This window comes from Canis lupus, chromosome 24 (genome assembly GCF_003254725.2).
Source record: "Canis lupus dingo isolate Sandy chromosome 24, ASM325472v2, whole genome shotgun sequence".
Classification (NCBI taxonomy): Eukaryota; Metazoa; Chordata; class Mammalia; order Carnivora; family Canidae; genus Canis; species Canis lupus.
Genome location: NC_064266.1, coordinates 33,868,242 through 33,890,310, shown reverse-complemented (window position 1 = coordinate 33,890,310; position 22,069 = coordinate 33,868,242). Strand labels below are relative to the sequence as shown.

Sequence of the window (22,069 nt, the reverse complement as noted above, 5' to 3'; positions counted from 1 at the left end):
ACCCACCACCTGCACTGCCTCGCCCCCAACCAGCTTTCCTTTAGAGTTTTTGAAACAGAGAAGAGCGTCAATATGAGGAAAAGAGCAGCAAAGGCTGCTCGTGTGTGGCAAGACCCTTCACTTCAGGGTCAGGGTGCTGTGGGGTCCGTGGAGAACTGGCAAGACAATGCCCTTTAAATAAAAGGGCGGCTGTGACTCAGTTTCCACCGAGTGTCACCATGCGGGACAGCAGGACTAATCTTGCCAGGTTTCCTGATTTATCAAGACAAGCAAAACACTTTATGCAATCTCCCTGATTTTAAACATTGGCAACTAACTCGAATTGAAAACACGGTGTGGACCCAGAACAGGAGCGTTAAAGCCCATCCAGGAGTTGGGTCTGGCCCGTCTGTGGGGCACAGCATGCCACTTCGGCAGAAGGTTCTTCGGGCTGGAGTTTCAGGTGTTGCCTCCAGTGGAAGGAGAGAGGGGGCCCTCCACGAACACCGCCTGTGCTTTGGCCACCAGTGGGCTCGCACAGCCTTGAAATGATGCGCTCTAGCGCTCAGCCCTCAGGACTCACCATGGAGCCTGGGAGCGGCCGGTTTCCATGGAAAGTGACTCGATCAAGGTCACACAGCTAGCTAAACAGAGACAGGGGGTAGAACCCAGGCGTCCAGGACAACCTTGATTTTCTTACTATACCCACTGTCTTCCATCCTTGCCTGGGTTGGAGTTACACTTGCATTTCTGTCCCTTTGTGGTCACTCAGCAAGTATCGACGCAGTGCCTACTATGTGCTGGGCACTGTGCCCGTGGATGATGATGATGACACTGGTGACTTCCATTTCCTCTCTGTCCTCCAAGTCTTTCCCCAGATATTGCATGGCTCACTCCCATCACTTTGCTTAGACCGTGGCCAAATGACACTTCCCCAGAGAAGCCTTCCATCCCTGACTGCACTGCCCAGAAGAGCATCCCTCCCTTGTCACTCTCCACCCCGCGACCCTATTTTCTTTCCTTCATAACACATTAAATTTCCTGACATGAGATATTTATTGGTTTCTCATCTGCCTCCCTTCCTGGAAATGTAAGTTCTCTAAGGGGAGGGATTTTCTCTGTCTTGGCCACTTCTGAATCCCCAAGTGCCTAGAGGAGTGCTTAATACGTGGTAGGTCCTCAATATATATTTGTGAAATGAATGACCAAGGACTTGCTCTGGGCCACACCCAGAGCTGAATCCTTTGCTCACATGGACCCGTTTCTTCTCCCCAGTGGGTCTTCAAGGAGGCATGATTGCTCCCTTTTGCAGATGGGGACACTGAGGCTCAGAGAGTCAGCAGCTCAAATCACACAGCCAAAGGGCAGAGCTGGGGTTCAAATCTAGTTCAGCTTCAGAGCCTGTGCCTTCGGCCACTGCTCCAGACAGCTCACTCGAATACAGTGGGGCTGGAAGTGTGAGATTCACATAGTTAGAGGCTGTGCTTTTAAGAAACAGCAGCAAGGGCATGGTTGGATGGGAACATAGTGAAAACAATCAGAGCGAAGGTGGAGTGCCTCTCGTGGGACAGGTGGCCTCACGAGTGCTTTCCATGTCCCTCATTCAATCTGCGTGATGACAGGGCCTCTCCCACCCTCTCTGACCCTTACCTCCTAGGTGGGGCAAGTCCCTTTGCTTTTTCAGGCCTTGTCTGCCTCTTTAATGAAATAATACTTCATTGCCTAAAGGCAGCAGACCGAGCCACCCAACATCTCCAGCTTTGATTTTAGAATTCGAAATTTGGAAAAAGCTGGAGAAACAAAACATCAACAGTTATGTGACCAGGAATTGTCGGGCAGCCCAGGTGGCTCAGCGGTTTAGCACTGCCTTTGGCCCAGGACCTGATCCTGGAGACCTGGGATCGAGTCCCGCGTCGGGCTCCCTGCAGGGAGCCTGCTTCTCCCTCTGCCTGTGTCTCTGCCTCTCTCTGTGTGTCTCTCATGAATAAATAAATAAAATCTTAAAAAAAAAAAAAATTTAAGGAATTGTCCTAAGAAGTAGGGAACTGCCACCATGGGCCAGACCTGTCCTCCCCACCTCCCTGGTGGCTGCCTGCAGGGACAGTTCCATTTCAAGAGTGTTCACTCTGCACCGGACACTGGGCTATGCATATCACATCACATTAGCAGACAAGCGTTTCCGAGTGCACACCAGGTGCCAGGCAGTGACGCAGGGATTCAGATGTGAACTAGACGGGACCGTCCCTCTAGACCAGCTGCTCCGTCATTGCCTCGTCAGTGTTCACAAGGGCCCTCCAGGGACTGTTTCTGTGCCATGTGTCAGCCAAGGAAATGGAGGCTCAGGCAGGCAAGGTCACGTTCAAGGGCGTGCAGTGAGCCAACACCCCGGAGGGTCTGTCTCAAGGCCTAGACTCCTGACACGGGAGTGGCCAAACACACACCCCTTTTTAAGTAGGGTTTCCTGGAAACGCCGCTGCCCCGCTCACTCACCTGTATCTTGCCTGTGGCTGCTCTGGTGGCAGCCTGGTTCAGCAGAGGCTTGCAAAGCCTGAAGTATCTGCTCCCTAACCCTTTACAGAAGTTTGCTGGTCCCCATTCTAACCACTGCATGCAGACACTGCTGCTTTTGAGGAAATAAGAATCCTCCCAGAATTCCATAAACCAAAGATACTCTTAGCTTCTCTTTTCCCCCAATTTCTTTCCACTTTTTTCCTCTCTGCACATGGTCAGTGACAAAGAGAGCCTTTTCTCTTGTAAATGAGGATGAAGGCAGCACTGCCCCAAAAGGGGTTTTGGGAAATTGAAAGGAGGTCCTGTACGGACATGTGGGGGTCCAGGTTCTAGGAGGTTCTCACGCTGTGGGAACCATGACAATTATTTTCGTTCTGCAGAGAACAGAGGCCCCTCATGATGCTCGTGGGGCTTTTTCCCTTAAAGCTCCAAAATCAAAAACTGGAGCCAGATTGTGGCTTCCTGGAGACTCCCTCCTATCAAGTGTCCCCGCAAAGATGGGGCTGCGGGGGCCAGTGACCCTTCCTTTTTTTTTTTTTTTTTTTTAAGATTTTATTTATTTATTCATGAGAGATGAGAGACACAGATTGAGAGGCAGAGACACAGGCAGAGGGAGAAGCAGGCTCCACGCAGGGAGCCTGACGTGGGACTCGATCCCGGGACTCCAGGATCACGCCCTGGGCCGAAGGTGGCACTAAACCGCTGAGCCACCCAGGGATCCCCCGGTGACCCTTCCACAGGCTGAGTGTCCCGAGTGTGTGTCACAGGGGACCCATGTCCCGTCTTCAGGCTAAGCGTCTTTTCTCCACTCAGCTTCCAACGCAGAGACAGAGCCCTTGCTGACGTGGAAAAAGGCCCAGGACACCGTGCCCTGGAACGTCATCCTCCTCCTGGGCGGGGGCTTTGCCATGGCCAAAGGCTGTGAGGTAAGAGCAGCGAGCGGGCTGCAGGCCTGGGGGTGGGCGCAGGGCCCTGGCCCAGCTGCTCCGGGTCAGAGCGCACAGGCTACACCGGCACATTCCTCCTTTGCCAGATCGGGATAATCCTGGCTCCTGTGTCACTGCCCCATACCCAGGGCCTGGTGCTGCGGAGAAAAAAAGAGGAGTGAGGCCTGATCCCGACTCTCAAGGAGCTCAAGATGAGCTCGGGGCTTCTATCCATCCTACTATCCTGGCTCCTACTAGCCTGGCTCCAGGGGTTCCGTTGAGCACAGAGGAATCCCACCACATGGTGCTCCCCCTGGGCCGGGCACCATGCCTCACGCTTTACACACATGAACCCACTTAAACTTCCCAACCAGCTATGGAAGAGGTGCCATTACAATCCCCATTCTATAGATTGAGAAACTGAGGCACAGAGAAGTAAAGTGAGTTGCCCAAGGTCAGTGCTGTGGATTCAGGATTAGAATCCAGCGAGTTTGGTGCCGCGGCCCATGCTCTTAACCACTATGATGTAAGTGTTAGAGATTCCTAATGTTAATTGGCTAGTGTTATTATGAATGTTGTTCTAGAGGGCTCTGTGGGCTCAGAGGCAGGGCTGTGGCTAGAGCGAGGGGAGGGGAGCACAGACTCTCAGGAAACACTGGCTCCCATTGCTGTGCAGGTGCGGAGTCAGCCGGCCTTGCTCAGAGGAGGTGCGGCCTCCGGGTTATCTCTTCAAACTCTCAGGCTGACCCTAGGGGCTGGGTAATATTTGTATTTCCATTTTATGGGTGGGGAAACCGAGGCATAGAGAAGTTAAGCAACTCTCTTGAGGTCACATAATAGAACTCTGCTCAGGAGCTGGGGTTCCAAACTCCAGCCAGTCAGCTTTCAGAGTCCAGCCTCCTAACAGCTCTTTTTCTTTTCTTTTCTTTTCTTTTCTTTTCTTTTCTTTTCTTTTCTTTTCTTTTCTTTTCTTTTCTTTTCTTTTCTTTTCTTTTCTTTTCTTTTCTTTTCTTTTCTCTTTTCTTTTCTTTCTTTTCTTTCTTTCTTTCTTTTCTTTTCTTTTCTTTTCTTTTTCTTTCTTTCTTTCTTTCCTTTCCTTTTCTTTCCTTTCCTTTCCTTTCCTTTCCTTTCCTTTCCTTTCCTTTCCTTTCCTTTCCTTTCTTTCCTCTCCTTTCCTCTAGTTTCCTCTCCTCTCCTCTCCTTTCCTCTCCTCTCCTCTCCTCTCCTCTCCTCTCCTCTCCTTTCCTTTCCTCTCCTTTCCTTTCCTTTCCTTTCCTTTCCTTTTTAAAAGATTGTATTTATTTATTTGAGAGAGACTGTAGAGCGAGAGAGAAAACATGAGTGGGGGGAGGGGCAGAAGGAGAAGCAGACTCCCCGCTGAGCAGGAAGCCCAATGTGGGGCTCAATCCCAGGACCCCGGGATCATGACCTGAGCCGAAGGCAGATGCTTAACAGACTGGGCCACCCAGGTGCCCCTTAATGGTTCATTTTCAAGAACTTCCCAAGTGCACGCCTTGCGTGAAGCGCTTTGCAAATAGGGACTCGGTTAGTCTTCATAAACAGCGCTGAAGTAGATGTGATTGCTGCCCCCACTTCAAAGATGAGGGAACGGAGGTAACCCGAGGCTAAATAGCGTGCATACCTCTGTGCAGCCAGGAGATTGTTGGAGCTGGGATCTGAACCTCCAGCACACGATGCTGGGCCCCACCCCACCCTAAATCTCTCCTTGCAAGCCAAGGCATTTAAGAACACAACCAATTGAGGGTCAATCTGAAATTAAGGTGAAGGAAAACTGAAACTGCTTCTCAGATAACTTTCTTTAATTCAATTTTAATTTTCAGTTCCCAACAGCGATATGGTAAAAGACATCCATAAAGTGTATACTAGTAAGAAGCTCAGGCTTGAGAATCGAGTATCAGGATTCAAATCCCTGGTCCACCACTCCTTGCTGGGGCACTTGGGGCAAGTTTCTAAACCCTTCTGGGCGCCAGTTATATCATCTATGAATTGGATCAAAGTTCCTACCCTTTGGGGGTTTTGGAAGTAATTAGAGAACACAATAGCTGGTGTGATACACAGCAAATAGGAAGCACAGAGAACTCTGTGTGCATTCTCTCTAAATCCTCATCCCGTGGCTTTTGGGGTCCCACTTCTGGGGAGCAGGCTCAGAGATGCAGAGATAAGGGAGAAGGGGTTCAACTGTGCCCGAGGCTCCCCTCTCTGGAGGGAGGGGAAGCAGGAGAGGATGAGGGTAGGGGAAGCATGACCATAAGCAGAGCCCATGACACCTCCACCAACCCCACAGGGAGCACGGAGCCGAGCTGGCCCTTCAGAGATGTCCCGATTGGTCTGAGATGTGAGATGGCCAGGCCCTACCCTGGCATCCCTGCATCAGTGTGTGTATGTGAGCTGTGCCAGGAGCGAGTGTGACCTTGGGCAGATGACTCTCAGGTCTGAGACAGGCCCTCAGGGGCTGACAGTGAAGGCTGGCTGCTGCTCGTGCTCCCTGAGCTGGGGCAAGCCAGCCTCCGGGGTCTGCTAAACCGTTATGCCGGGGCAGCCACAAGGCCTTCCCTGAAGGTGATCAAGGTGGCACATTCAAGTTCTCTACACAACGACTCCTTTTTATGACGTATATTTTTGTTTTACTCATTTTCCCCCAACAAATAACACATACAGACACAATAGTATAGACTTCAAAAGAAGCAAAAGGATGGCTGAGCAAAAGTACTCTTCTTCATCTCCATTTTAGGAATCCCGAGGTCCAGAAAGGTTGACTGATCCTAGGTAACACAGCTCATAGGTAGCAGAGCCTGGTGGGATTTGGGCTCCTGTCTGACTTTTCCAACTACTGCCTCCTACGGAGGGATGTATCAGGGAAGGCTTCCCAAAGGAAGTGCCCTGTTACCCAGGTCCTGAAGAGGCCATGCAATGCAAAGCAGAGGCTGTTGAGCCAGACTGCCTGAGCAGGAGTTGTGGGTTTGTCCCTCTTAGCTGTGCGGTTCGGTTTCCTCATCTGTAAAATGGGAATAATAATGGTGCCGTGTCATAGACTGGTTACAATGATTAAACGAGCCGATGCATCTGGAGAACTTAGAATATAGCCGACAGGGTTGGTTATTACAACGGAATGTGAGGGAAGAGGGGGAATCAGATGCAGGGGTGACACGGAGGTGCTTGCCTGAGCAACTCGGGGGCAGTGGTGCCATTTATCGGGATGGTATGAACCTGGCCTGACCCTGAGACAGGGGGTAGAGGAGATGGTCCAGTACCCCAGAGGCTTCTCGGAGAGTTCAGGATATGGTGGGAACTCTCAGTGGGGGCTGGGCTGCAGGACCACTGAGCACGCTGGGAGGCCAGGTTGGCTTCTGGCCCAGCCCTGGGCAGCCACTGGGGTTTTGTTCAACAAGAGCTTTGTGTCTCAGCTGCCCCCTTCCCCCACCCCTGCTGGTACCGTCCCCTGCCCAGGCCAGCACAGCCGGCCCCAGGAGGGACCAGAGCACTCATGGCACATCCTGCTTCCTGGCCCCTGCCCAGTGCCCTCACCAGGCCAGGTCCTTGGATGGGGTCCAGGGTGAGCCTGGCTGCGTGGACTCGGAAGGGCTGGAAGGAGATCCCAGTGCTTGCTCCGAGCTTGGGCAACTCACTTAAACCTGCTTAGTGTCCTCGGTACACTTTCTCTTGCTGTAAAACTGCCCCTGATGCCCCATATATTTAGACTCTAGTCTGAAGTCTTCCTTGGTCTACACACAGGGCCCAGCATGGCCTGGCCCCTGCCTGCTTCCCTGGTGTTAGCTCTTACCTCTCTCTCCTTGTTGGCTCCCTTCCAATCCCACTGGCCTCTTAATGTCAGCCACACTAGACTTATTTGCACCCCTGGGCCTTGGCATCTGCTTTCTTTCTGCCTAATGCTCTTCCCCAAGATCTTGAGTCCTGGCCCTTCTGGTCAGTCCCACGGGGACTCAGGGGCCCTTCCTGGCAGATCTAAAGCAACCTACCCTGCAGCCACTTTCCCTATAGCCACCCTACTATTTCCTTCCTGTTTCATTCCCCCAGATTATCCTGCTCATTTGTTTGCTTATTGATGTCTCTCTTACTGGAATGTAAGATCCACAAGGGCAAGGGTCATATTTGTCTTACTCACTGCTATTCTGGCATCTAGAAGAGTCCTGGTACATAACATGCTCTATAAATATTTGTTGGCCATGACCCATGAGATTGGCTGTTTTGAGGGTTGATGACATGAGGTGTGGAAAGTGCCCAGCACAGAGCTGATACATACCAGGTGCTAAAACCAGGACCACCTTCAACCCCCTTACTTTCGTTATTATTATAGTTTTATTATCTCATGAATTAAAAAGTTGGTCTTCTTCTGGCACCTTCATGTGTATCTCATTTAATCTCCAACAAAATAAACTTACCTACAAATACATTGGGGTTATAGGAACTTGAGAGTAAGTGAGAAGGGAGCAAATGCTGTAGCAAGTAGAAACACTTATATCCTTCCCATCCCTCATTTCCTGCTGGAGAGTCACCTCAATGAGGATGGAGGTGATGATGATGTGTGATGATGGTGATGATGGTGGTGTTGATGATGGTGGTGATGGTGGTGGCGATGATGGTGATGATGATGGTGGTGGTGATCAGTATTATCATCTTTTTGGAGAGGCAGCCTAATGAAGTAAGAGCCGGATTCTAAATTCAAGATTGCAATCCTAGGGCAAGTCATTTCACTTTTCACTTAGGTGAATCATCACTAGTTTGTGCCTCAGTTTCTTCAGCCACAAAATGGAGGTAATTATATAACCTCACAGAGTTCTTACGGGGATTAAATAAGATAATAAGGATACAGGTGATTATTTAAATACTCCTCGGTAGAGTAACTCCTGGAGAAGTCAGTAGAGAGAGCAGAGAGATAATTCACCACTGATGTGGGGGTGGAGTCTGGAGCCAGAGAGGGGACCATCTAACCTGTCCTTTCTCTGTCCTGGATGGCTGTCAGCACCTCTGGGCATTGCCCTACATTAAGGGGGGCAAACTGCTGTGTCCAGAGGACGGTGCCCAAGTGACAGGGAACTTTGCAGGACTGTGTTTGCTTACAGAAGTACATGGCACCGGGGCGGCGCCTGGGTGGCTCAGTCAGTTAAGCGTCTGTCTTCAGTTCAGGTCACGATCCCGGAGTCCTGGGCTGGAGCCCCACATCAGGCTCTGCACTCAGCAGGGAGTCTGCTTCTCCCTCTGCCCCTCCCCTGCCCATGCTTGCTCATCCTCTCTCAAATAAATAAATACAATCTTAAAAAAAGAAGAAGAAAAGGAAGCATGTGGCCTTGAGTGTGAAATACATCTCAAGTTATTACTTTTGGGGATTGCAGGCAAGTCAGAAAACTTTGCCAGGCTCAGTGTCTTCCTCTGTAACATAGGGAAGGCTGAGAGAGCTTGAGGAGGTAATTCATGCAAGTGCCAAGCAACCTGTAAAGCCTCAGCAATGATGATTCTTATAATACAATATTGTGTTATCATTGTAATAATCAACCTTAGCATTACTCACAAATATCTTTATTATTGATAATCATGTTGATAGTGTTGTATTTAATGTGTATCTGATACATGTTGTTTTGTTTTGTTTTTTAAAGATTTTATTCATTTGTTCATGAGAGACACAGAGAGAGAGAGAGGCAGAGACATAGGGAGAGGGAGAAGCAGGCTCCCTGCAGGGACCCCGATGTGGGACTCGATCCCAGGACTCTGGGATCATGCCCTGAGCCGAAAGCAGACGCTCCACCACTGAGCCACCCAGGTGCTCCTTGATATTTGTTTTACAGATGATATATAGTATATCTTGTATATATTATTATGTAATGATAAGATTAACAATGAATATTTTGTATACAAAATTGTGTTAATATTTTACAATTAATCATGATCCACAGAGGGTCCAGTTACCCTCTCCCAGTCAAGTTGGAGCTTAGGGGTGCTCTTAGAGCAAATGGATTATCTGGGGATCCAGGGGTTTGGGTCCTGGGCCTACAGAGTTGGAGTAGACTGTAGTTCAACAAGCAGAGAAGCTGATGCCAGTCAGCTCAAATGTGTGGCCTTGGACCTGTCACTTACCCTCTCTGAACCCCAGTCTCCCTGTCTGTGAAGAAGCATAGTTGTCACTGCTGTCATCATTGTGGTCCATCCTAACCTCCTTCCTAGCCCCAGCCCTTGTGGAGCATGGCTGGCGCTGGGTGGGGGGTATGACCAGATGCCCCCCTCACCCCCGTAGGAGTCGGGGCTGTCCGCCTGGATCGGTGGCCAACTGCACCCCCTGGAGAACGTGCCACCCGTGCTGGCTGTGCTGCTCATCACTGTTGTCATCGCCTTCTTCACCGAGTTTGCCAGCAACACAGCCACTATCATCATCTTCCTGCCTGTCCTGGCAGAGCTGGTGAGAGTCCTGGGGCAGGAGGTGGAGGGTACTTCAGAAATCTCTCCCCTACCCCAAGGAGCACCAGGGGCTACAGGTGCCTTTGCCCTCTTCCGAAAGGCGTGAAAGTGTCAGACCCCAATTTAAAAAAAAAAAAAAATACTATTTTTTTTCTTTATGAAAGAATGCAGAGTAAACATTTTCAAAGTGTACCAAATTTCCTTCCTTTGGAGACTTTTCTAGGAAAATATAAATTTTCAAATGCAGATTAAGACAAAGTAGAAAATTTGAGTAGACAAATAGCCACAGAAGAAATTATAATGGTGGGCAAAGTTCTAAGTTCCCTCTAAAGAAGAGTTTCTCAGCACTGTTGGCATTTTGGGACAATTGTCTGTTGTGTGGAGGGGCTGTCCTGTACATTGCAGGACAGTCATCAGCATCCCTGGCCAATATCCACTAGATGCCAGTAGCACTACCCTAATTCAAAAATGTCTGCAGACATTGCCAAATATCCCCTGGGCAGGGAGGGGGACAAAATCATCCGCAGTTGAGAACCACCACCCTAAAAATCACCAGCCAGTCCTCAGAGGGTCAGTGAGGTGAGAACTAGCAAACCTTCAAATAACAGCTAGCTCCCACCTCACTCACACGATTTCAGAGAAAGATGGAGAAAGCCATTCAATCCAGGAATAAGGTTAGCAGAACCCAGAAACCAAAAGCAAAGAAGGACAGCAAAGGGAGGGGAGAAAAAGTCACAACTCAATCTCACAGGTAAACAAAGATGCAAATAGCAAAATAAATCCGGGATCACGAATATATCACGCTCAAATAGAGGTTGTAGGAGGAATTTCAAAACAGATCAACACTGGGACCGATCAGCATTGTCCTATATTTAAATAGATTAAAGAAGACCAAGCCACATGATCATCTCAGTAGAATCCAGAATTGGTCACATTAAGCCAGTGTTGCAACTACGTGCTTTGTATGCCAACGGTGATATGGCGGGCACACTTATCTGAGCCACTTTGGTTTGGGTTTTAGCTGGCTTATTTTTGCATGAATTTGTAATGGAGATCACACTGTGTTAGCACACAGAGATGAATTTACCCTTTTCCAGGGACTAGAGGATATTGTTATGAGTGGATAGCAGTGGGTCTATTTAAGATCTCTACGAGGGACACGTAGGCTGCGTCCAGCCTTTGCTGTGATCCAGCAACGCTGCCTGCACCTTTCCGTGGCTGTGCACCTTTGATTCCATCTACATACATGCCCAGCTGAGATCCCAGAACTGAAGAGCACGTGCATTTATAATTTTGCTCCATGTAGGAAATTAGTCCTCCAAAGTGGGCACACCATTTTACATCCCCACCAGTAGTCTGGGGTGGGGGGTCCCCAAACCTTGCCAACTATGATATGACTTAATCACACCCTTCTCCGGGGATCTGAGGGAGCCGACGATTGAGCAAGATGGGGTCCCTGAGGGGTGACGGGGTAGGGGAAGTGTGGACCCAGCCGGGTCTGTTGAGGCAACTCTTACTGGAGAGGACACTAGGCACTAGGGAATGACACAGGGTTCTAAATGTTGCTTATCACCAACACTAAAACGTTTTAGATGTAAGGGGGTGAATTTAGCACTTTCTGAGAAGATGTATATGCTTTAGGTCATAAAAATTCCCTAGAGGAGCCAAAAATATCCTATCTTAAACACACTAGTAGAGTGGAGGCCAACATGAATTGTAGATGAAGCCGTTATTTGGGAGAGGTGACGAACCCAAGGCCAACACACAGACACGTTTGATTCACGCAGTCTTAAAAATTCGGAAATGTTTATTAAGAGATGCTACCTCGAGCTCTCTGTGTCTCCAAAATCTAGTGAGGCCCCAACGAAAGGTGCCCAGGGACGGGCTGTGGGGACCGTTTGGTGAGGGAAGGACCAGGAAGGTGACTTGGTTTTCGGGGCCGTGGCTCTCTGCACCAGCATCAGCTGGGAGCTTGTTAGGAAGGCGGGCTCTCGGGGCCGCCCCAGACCTGCTGGGTCAGAACCCTGGGTGAAGCGGGGCCGGCAGGCTGTGTTTTAGCAAGTCCTCCAGGTATGAAGATGCTCTCGCAGGCTGGAGAAGGTGTGTCCTAGATGAATCTCCCCAGCCCATCCTTGCAGGTGAACATGCAATGTGGCCCTGGGGAATGTCACTAACCTTGGGAATGTCTTCTCTGTGTGTCCCTTGATTTTGGTTCTCTTCTTGTCTGTCTCTGCTTTCGCCTGTGGATCTGCATGTCTCTCTGTGCCTCTAAACCTGTCTTCTGGTCGGCTGCGGTTGTTCTCCGCCCCTCTGCCAATCTCTGTCTACACGTCTCTGTCATCGCGTCTCTTTCTGTCTCTGTCTGTTGTTGTGGCCTGCAACCACCTCCATCTGTCACTGTGGCCTCTCTCTGTTTCCCTGTCGTGGCGTCCGGACCAGGCCATCCGCCTGAGAGTGCACCCACTCTACTTAATGGTTCCTGGCACAGTCGGCTGCTCCTATGCCTTCATGCTCCCGGTCTCGACGCCCCCCAACTCCATTGCCTTCGCCTCTGGACACTTGCTGGTAAAAGACATGGTGAGTGGGGGCACGTCCTAGCAGAGGCCGTGGGTGGGGTGGACAGCAGGTGCTGGGCCAGACATCTGGGCAGGACCCCTGCTCCTGCTTCACCACCCCCCCACCCAGTTTCTAACTAAATCAATTGGAGGGGCACCTGGGTGGCTTCGTGGTTGACTGTCTGCCTTTGGCTCAGGTCATGATCCTGGGGTCCTGGGATCAAGTCCCACGTCAGGCTCCCCATAGGGAGTCTGCTTATCCATCTGCCTATATCTCTACCTCTCTCTGTGTCCCTCATGAATAAATAAATTTTAAAAAATCTTAAAAGAGAGAGAGAATTGGAATGGGACCAGGAATATCCATTTTAGTTTTAGTAAATACTCTGGGACGATTCTTATGCTCAGACAATTTCAGGAAACACTGCCTTAGTGATGACTTTCCAGAGTCTGCCTCAGGGAACAGGGACTTCCTCCTCTCACCGGGCACTGCTTTCTTTTTCTTACTGGGTCAGCCAACTGCTCCGTGCCTGGAATCTTCAGGAGAGGCAGGCAGCAGGCTGCACCCTGGGGGCGAGGCAGAAACCAGGGTGGCAGCGGCAGCGGGGGGAGACCCACCAGTGTCTTCTCTCTCCCCTCCATCCCCTGCTGAACCCACCTCTCCCTCCCTCCTCCTGCCTCGCTGCCACTCCCCCTCCACTGGCTGCCCGGGGCACTCAGGGAATGCAAATCCTAAGCTGGCATCACAGAGGAGGATGTGCTTAAACCAATTCCTGGTCCAGAATCTCCAGGTGCAGAGACTCCGGCCAGGATAAACTGGGAAGGGAAGGCGGGGTTTACATTGGAAAAGGGAACGTCCGTGTTCCTTTAGCAATCCACGGCAGGGTCCGTTCAAAGGAGTCAGGTGAACACTAGATGCTCTTGCATAAATCACTGAAGGTGGGGGGACTGATGCCAGCGTCAGCCGGGGTTCATTCGAAGCCGATGTCCTGGAACATGTTAGGATCTGGCTCATCTTAGGGGTGGTCAGGTGTTTGGGGCTGAGGACAGAACTCTGAGAATGATTAACTTCATGCTTCCCCCTTGAAGTGGGAACATCTTGGGCTTATTCAGAGGCAAAGTAGGGAACATGAGTAAATGGGGCAGAGCAGAAAAACAGCAGAGGCGGGGTGGATTGGATTGTTGGGGGCTGGTGGTGGGTGTGGGGCAGGGTGGCCGCTTAGGGAGGAAGCAAGAGGCCGGAGATGCAGACATAACGCCTGTCCTGAGAACAGGAGGAAGCTGGAGGTCACGGGGCAGGGGGGCGGGCGGGGAGCAGGGGCAGGTGTTTCAGAGTCGCCCGCTGCCAGCCAGTCCGGAGCCCGCGTGCCCACCTGCGGGCCCGCTCCTGAGAGCGATGACATTGGTAACTGAAGTGACCAATGTGGGACTCACCAGGCATTCGGAGCCAGGCCCCCGGGAGCCCAGCCCTCCTCCCAGCCACCCCAAAGCTTTGGCCAGTCCCCTTCCAATCCTCCAAAGTTACCAGGCCTTGGAGAACCCCCATCCCCACCCCAGAGCAGAGGCAGGACGGCATGCTCCCTTCCACGACTGATGCCCTTTCCATGAGCCATCCGTGGCCATTTGGACTTAACAATTTTCCTACATCTACTGACATTTTAAAAGTACTTAAATAAGAGTATTTAAAGAGATGAGTTTCTGACGTATCTGTACAAGGAAAACTGGTATTGTACGCCATAGGAGGTAAGTCGAAAAATTAATGCAAAGACCAAAAAAAAAAAGGCAAAATGATTACCTTCGCCCTGATAACGGTGGCCTGGAGAAGGTTCTGGACCCCTGTTCAAGAGGTTCAGAGGGAAATCGGCAAGGAAGAGAGATAAGTGTTAAGGGCATGATAGCACCTAAGGGAGACTGTCTCTGTGAGTGATCCAAAAAAGGGATTGAAAAGAGAGTGACTTTTCTCACTGTGCAGTTTGCGATGCTAAAGTAGACCAATGGGGAAACCCAGATGCAAAACTGGGATTTTCAGCCCAAGGTTGGACTGAATGGCACAATTGGTTAGCCGGAGGTGGGGGGGGGGGGGCAGGAAGCAAACGGACAGACCTATTCTAGCTACTTAAAAAGGTTGAAATTTCCATGAGACCAATTCTTCACAACAAATACATATAACCTTAAGTAGACAAGTAGCGTGGATAGGTGTGTGTATGAGCGTGTGTGTGAGTGTGAGTGTGCATGTGTTATTGATCAAACCAGATTATGTTCAAGCTGTGTGATGGGGGTAAGCAACTGCTCTGAGCCTCGTTTTCATCTTCCGTAAAGTGGAAGTAAGTAATAATGACCCTTCGAGGGTGTCCTAGGGATGGGTTGAATGACACATCCCCATGACAACTCCATGGCACAGACCCTGGCACCTAGAAACCACCTGGTGGACAGGGTTGGGAGCGAGCAGAGAGGCATTTGCAGGTCTTTGAGAGGCAGCCTAGGGTAGTGTAAAGATGGAAGGGTCTTGAGCCTCCGCCAGCCTGGATTCGTGTCCTGGCACGGAGATCTTGAATGAATGCTTTCCTGACTCTGGGCATGCGTTTTCCCATCTGTAGGATGGGCCCTGAGCTGACCCCTCCCTTCGTCTGGGCTCCCTTTCAGGTGCGGACAGGCCTCCCAATGAACCTGATGGGCGTCCTGCTGCTCAGCTTAGCCATGAACACTTGGGCACAGAGCATCTTCCAGCTGGGCACCTTCCCGGACTGGGCCGACATCCACTCAGCCAACATCACAGCTCTGCCATCCGCCTTGGCCAACAACACCTTTCGGACCCTTTGAGTCCCACTCCCGGGACTCTCTTTGGGCTGGGCCCTCCCAGAAGGCTTTTGCCATCACCTGCTGCTAGGACTCTACGGGACGATCAAGCAGTTCTTTTCTGTGATCCAGTATGCAGGAAGCAAGGGTGACCTCCCGTGGTCCACTTGGGCCCACAGGCTCATCATCTAGGACATCCTCTCCTTCTCTTTCATGGAGGTCAGGGCCCAGATATCTCCCAGATCTGCTGCCAGGGAAACAAGCTCCTTTGTCTCTGAGCTGTTTTATGGCTAGGATGCAAGAGAACCCAATTTCATCAATAGGAAGCTAATCCAGAATGGCATTTGTCTTAAACGGTTGGAATGGGGGGGCTATCAATTCCTTTGGGCACAGCTAACATCCCCCATGGCCTACTTGAGGTTACACTGTGGAGAGATCATCGTGCCCTTAGATACCACCTTCCTCAGAGAGGCTTTTGGGGCTGCAATGTTCCAGTATGGTTTTTCCAGCTGTTCACAGCCAGTGTAGGTTTTGCTTGGTTGATGCCCATTCTGTGCCCGTTGTTTGAATATTACCCCTGCTGATACCCAGCAGCCAGGGTTATTTTCAATCCCTGGAAACAGGGAAGGGATCGATGACTTCCTGAGGACATGGAGGCTGTGCAAATCCTCCTTGCTGCTCTTCTGGGTGCTGAGCACACCAGGGGAGTTCTAGAAACCCCAGCCAACATCTCTACCCGAGCCCTTTAAGATTTTCCTGTTTAATCTGATTTAGTTTGACCATAATTCTGGGGTCAGGCCAAGCCCCGGCCCCACTGTCTTACAAGTGACCCAAGGTCCCAACAGGGAGGACTCTCCTACATGTGGCCCACAGGGGCCGTTGTGGCTGCCAGCTGCTACCTGTTCCAGAAGCCAGTCTTTACCTCCCTACCCATCCCCACGGGGTAAGCATGTTTAATTAGCAAAGGCCACCATTTTTCAGGAATAAGGGGAAAAAAAAGTCGGAAGATAAATTGGGGCCTCATAAAAGGCCAGGATAAAATTTCTCAGGCAGGGAAAATATCATAGCCACCTTCTACAGAGGGGGCCAACTGAGACTTCCCCTGAGCTAGTGGCTGGTAGGGGGCTGTGCTAGAAGATTTGATCCCTCCCTGTTTTCAGCAGAAGCATCTGGGCAGCCCCAGTGAACAGCACAGTATGAGGCCCAGCGGGCACTCCCAGAAGTGCAATGAACGGCCCACCATTAGCCTGGCACCAGAAAAGGTGCCAGCAGGAGGTCCGGAAGCCTCCTGTCGCCCCACCCCCTTCCTACATCTCTGAGGGATGAAGTTCCCCGAGCAGCATGGGCTGGGACGGTGGCACCCAGAGACTGAACTCATCCTTGGTCCCCGGTACGGCACAAGTGAGTCATGGATGCTTCCCTGGGAGCAGCAGGGAAGAGACAGGAGAGGTCCCCCGAGATGGAGGCTGGGCTCCACCTCTTCCCATATGACTACCTTAGTATTCAGTCACAGTTACAGCCCGTGGGGGTTGGGAGTTGTCCTTCTGGAAAACAGGGGACAAAGAAGTCCATTCACAGAGAAACCTGAGGGACTTGTAACCAGATGAATCGTGATTTCAAATCCTTCTGATTGAAAACACTATAAAATAAAGAATGGTAATCAACACTGGGCCTACAGCTTATTTGCTTTCTGAACATAAGAGAACTTTAAAGCCCTGAATGCCTGAGCTAGAGATTCCATGGAATTGACTTCCCCGACTTCACTTCCTTACCGCTCTCTCCTCTCCGCTCTAGCCACGTGCCTATACTGTCCTGCCTCTGGGCCTTTGCACATGCTGTTCCCATTGGCAAGAATACTTCACTTCCAAATATGTGCTTGTTTCCTCACTTTATTCAGGTCTCTGCTCAGATGTTACCTCCCCAGAGAAGCTTCCCGGACCATGTGGTGTAAAATCTTGCCCTCCTCACTCTCCATCTACTCACTCTGCTGTATTTTTCTTCTTCTTCTTTTTTTTTTTTTTTAAGATTTATTTATTTATTTATGATAGACAGAGAGAGAGAGAGAGAGAGAGAGAGAGAGAGGCAGAGACACTGGAGGAGGGAGAAGCAGGCTCCATGCAGGAGCCTGACATGGGACTCGATCCCGGGTCTCCAGGATCAGGCCCTGGGCTGCAGATGGCACTAAACAGCTGCACCACCGGGGCTGCCTGTATTTTTCTTCTTAGTATTTAGTCAGGCCACTGTATTATGTATTTTCTTGTTTATTAACTTTGTCTCCCTCTAGAATACCAACTTACCAGAACACGAACTTTATTTTGTCGAGGGCCCTAACTCTGGTACCTGGAATGGTTTCTGATACATAGCAGGTGCTCGGTAAATATTTGACCAGTGGATCTATACCAGAATTTATGAGAAAGTAATGTTGCCCTCTGATCTGGGGTCTGTCCTATTAATTTCTTTGCTCATGCCTTCTTCCACTTATTCAGTCAACAACATTTACTTAAAACCTGGTTATGTGCCCATTCACTGTCTCCATCCACGTGGAACTTACCTTCTAGCTGAGGAGACAGGCAGTGAGCCGGTAAACTAATCAATAAATGACTCTGGGTCAGGATATGGGCTAAGAAGAAGATGAAACTGGACAATGAAACTGACTCAGCAGAGACTTCAGCCAGGGTGGTCAGGGAGGACTTTTCTGAGGAGGTGGCACTGGACTGAGACCCAGAGGAGTCAGCCATGTGCTTATGGCAGCATGGGAGAGAGGTGGGTGGCAGGGGTGGCACAGGATCATTGGAAACATACGTGAGACTCATCTCTGGAATACAAGAGGAACATCCAGAAGTCAGAAAGAACAAACACAAGGCAAAATACCTATTTCAGTCTGTGGCTACATAACAAACCACCCCAAAAGGCTAGCAACTTATTGGCTTTAGTTTCTGCCTTTTTTTTTTTTTTTTTTTTTTTTTGAGAGAGAGACTATGAGCTGGAGGGGGAGGGGTGCAGAGGGAGAGGGAGAGAGAGAGTCTGAAGCAGACTCCACATCCAGCGCAGAGCCCAACACGGATCTCCATCTCATGACCTTGAGATCATGACCTGAGCTGAAATCAGACATTTTATCCACTGAACCACCCAGGCACCCCATGTTTCTGCATATAGACCGAGCTCTGCAGGGATGGTTTTATCTCTGCTCTACGTGATGTGGCCGGGGCCACGCAGCTGGGAGCTTAGCTGGAGCTTGAATGAACACGATGACTGTGAAGCCTCTGAGGAGTCTAGGCCAGACCTCTGAACCTGACAGTGGGCTTCTCAGAAGGCAAAAGCAAAAGCTATGTGGCCCCTTAAGGACTGGCCTTGGGAGTCTGGGAATTCAACTCCGCCACATTCTATTGGTCAACTCAAGTCCAAAGTTGGCCTGGTTCAAGGGGAACTCAGCTAAATGCAAGTTCCACCAACAACACGCTGATCTGACCAGCGGCAGTGAGGCAAGAGGACAATAAGTGATGGTGGAACGGGAGGGAACTGACCCCCTCCTGTACTCCTGGGGAGACTACGACCTTCTACAGCCAGGCTGGCAAGCAGCATGGAAGTAATTAGGGGAATTTATAACCTGCATGCCCGGTGGCCCACTTTTCCAACTTCTGGGTTCACATCCCAGCAAAATTGTCCCACAGTCACTATGGAGACGATGTAGGAAGATATTCAGGCCACTGTTGCCAGGGGTACCCAGGAGCTGGATGCCACCTAGGTGACCTCCAGGGGGGGTGGCATTTAAGTGAAACACGGGAACACACTCTGGAAAACACCACAATACACAGAAGTGATGAGCAACAGGTCGGTGGAAGGTTCGGACACACACATACATATTCTGGCGCATATATCAAAGTACAGGCAGGTGGACAGGAATGGAACCAGTGATGGTAAATGAAAACCAAGATGAATAAAAGCCACTGAGTGGGGGTTCAGTGGCCACTTGGGACTCCTGGTCTTCCCATGCCGTGTGACGTTAAGCAGGTCCTTTATGTTTTGGACTTTGGTTTCTTGATCTGAGAGGTAAGATGTCATAGGCACGGTCTCCAAAGGAAATAGTAAGCACAGGGACTAACTAATTTGAGGACAGCCTAGTAACGAAGCTTGGAACCTAGTTCCAAGGTGTGGGCAGAGGGTGAGGAAAACCAGGAGGGAAAGTGAAAGTCCTCAATAGTGGGAGGGTGAACCTCCCAGCAAAAGTTCTGAGGGACAGAGGCCTAAGTGGGGCTGGCACCTCTATTCCTGGGACACATTCAACACTTGATGACTCTGAAAGGGGGGCGCTGCCCTGGATATTTCTCTACACCTTCCCTCTGCAGGCCTGCTGGCACTCCCCACGACCAAACCCAACTGTATGGGTCAGGGTTCTCCAGAGAAACAGAACCAACAGGATAGAGAATATATGTATTCCCAGGAAAGAGTCCAAAGGCAATCTGTTAGCAGAGCTCCCTCTTGCTCAGGGGAAGTCAGTCTTTTGGTCTATTCAGACCTTCACCTGATTGGATGAGGCCCACCACATTATGAGGCGGCAATCTGATTTACTCAAACTCCATTAATCTAAATGTACATCTCATCCAAAGACACCTTCACAGGAACATCCAGAATAATGTTTGACCAAAGAGCTGGATGCTGCGGCCCAGCCATGTTGACACAGAAAGCTAACTAACTGTCGCACCCACAGAAGCCAAAATGCAGGAGAGTCCCTTGATGCAGCCCGTCCAGGTCTAACCCCTGGGCTTAGGGTGGGGAGGAGAAGAGTGGAGACTGGTCTGGAGGGGCAAACTGAGAAAACACGGCAGGGAAGGTTTAGACCAAATCAGAATTTATAATTTAGTGGTCCCCAGGTCTGCATCCAGCCCACAGTTAGGTTTTTTTGGCCGCCTTTCATGAGTTTTAAATTATTAACTGACTGCTAATATTTTTAAATTCAGAAAACCTCACCTTAAAACCTAGATTTGCGGGGCACTCGAGTGGCTCAGTGGTTGAACGTCTGCCTTCGGGTCAGATTGTAATCCCAGGGTCCTGGGATTGAGGCCCACATCAGGTTCCCCACAGGGAGCCTGCTTCTCCCTCTGCCTATGTCTCTGGCTCTCTCTGGCTCTCGTGAATAAATAAATAAAATTTTAAAAAATTAAAATAAAAGTTGAATAAAAATGTTATTAAAATAAATTTCACTTTTTTATGCGGCTACTAGAAAATGTTTAATTATGCACGCGGCTCGCGCTCTGTTTCTATTGGATAGCATTGGCTATTAGGTAAGATTTTAGCCACCTGTCCGTATTCTCAGGCTGAGTGGGTGGTGGCAATATTCCATGCCCACAGGTGTCCCAACAATGCAGTGACTCCAATGTTCTATGGACCTCTGATGCTGATTCTAGATCTGAAGGCTTACCACTTCCTCTTCCTATTCTGTCTTATGGTTCTGAATCCTTCACCCAGAAATTCCCCTCAACAACGCTGATTCTATTTTGGATGATTCAGAAGACCCTTCCGGATGCTGTGGGATTTGGAGCCAGGCCAGCTTTATGTAGGCAGAAGTGACTGCCTACATGTGCTGAGAGAAGTCAAAAATATCTTTTGCCCCTTCCTTCCCTCTGCCACCAAACCCCTAAGTCTTACACATTCACCGAGGCCTTCAGGAAATAACCAAAATGGTCCTTAAACAATAGCTACCTGGTGTCAGTCCAGAAACCGGGAAAATGCTGGTGTCTGCCAGGAGCACTCCCCTCTGACGGGCACAAAGCCCTGAAGTTCCCCATGCGTTGGGGACCCTGGCCAGGGATTCTGGCCCAGCGGGCATCACAAAAGCCTGTATAATCAGGTCCGAGAGACATGGGGCTCACTTAGGCAGAGCTGTCAGCCCAGGTTGGAGAAAGTAGGGCAGGAGCATTTATCTATTTACTGGGAACTCTACATACGTTACTCCATAGAATCAAACAATCCTGAGAAGTAGGTACTAGCATTCCCATGAGAGCAGAGTCCGTACAAGTTCTCAGGACAGTGTCTTGTCCAAGGTCACACAGCACAGTAAGGGACAAAGTTGGCGTTCAAATACAGATCTACTATCCCCAGCCCAGAGCCCCTGCAGTTCAGAGGGACAGCTAGACAAAGACAGCTCCCTGCACCAGCCCTTCTGAGGCTTCCTGCAGGGGTTGTTAGTAGGCGGCCCTCATGCTGGCTTTGGCCCACAGACCTGTTAAGATGGGCCTAAACAATAGTCCTTTTTTTTTTTTTTTTTTTTTTTTAATGCTGGCTTTAAAAACTTGGAGACTTTTACATAAAAATGGGAATGACTGGCATCTTTGGAAAAATTGGAAAATCTAATAATATTGGACCTCTTTTCAAAGGACTTCACCCCTCGACTGGAGCAGAGTTGAAGCTGTTCTTTCTGAAAGGGCCTATGCCCTCCCGGCAGTTCACACTGTTTCCATCTGGTCTGCTTTGCTTCTTACCTTGGCTGGCTTGCCCCTGCTGGTGCTGGGGTTTCCTGCTCCCCATCTACTTGGGGTCCTCAGTTCTCTGCAGACTTGGTACCTGGCCTGGTTTCCTGGAGGGGCTTGTGATCTGGGTAGGGGGTCAGGCCCTCCAAGGGCCACAGGTGTCCCATTCAATTGTGTGACCATGAGAATGTCACTTCCTCTAACTGGGCCATAGAATACCCTCCTTCAGGCCTGAGCAAGTGACCCAAGCAACACGTCCTTACAAGGGAAAAGGATGGGGAGTCTGGAACACCACCTAGGTGTGTCCTTCCTTACTGGCACATCCTACAGGGTGGAGACCTGGGGGCACAGAGGAAGGCTTCCCAACGAGGCAGCCTACTGGCAGTGATAGAGCACAGACATGCGGGGG

At 50.2% G+C, this 22,069-nt stretch overlaps 1 protein-coding gene across 2 annotated transcripts in view; it reads left to right on the top strand.

The window, feature by feature from the left end:
* Positions 1-16,859, top strand: part of SLC13A3 (solute carrier family 13 member 3) — a 74,855-nt gene extending 57,996 nt beyond the window's left edge. For both annotated transcript variants that reach the window (XM_025470302.3, XM_025470303.3), the window contains exons 10-13: positions 3,304-3,416; positions 9,685-9,846; positions 12,285-12,422; positions 15,041-16,859. In XM_025470302.3, coding sequence (XP_025326087.1) covers positions 3,304-3,416; positions 9,685-9,846; positions 12,285-12,422; positions 15,041-15,217 — 590 coding nt within the window. In that variant the 3' untranslated portion in view covers positions 15,218-16,859. The remainder of the gene's footprint in view (positions 1-3,303; positions 3,417-9,684; positions 9,847-12,284; positions 12,423-15,040) is intronic.
* Positions 16,860-22,069: the final 5,210 nt, after the last annotated feature.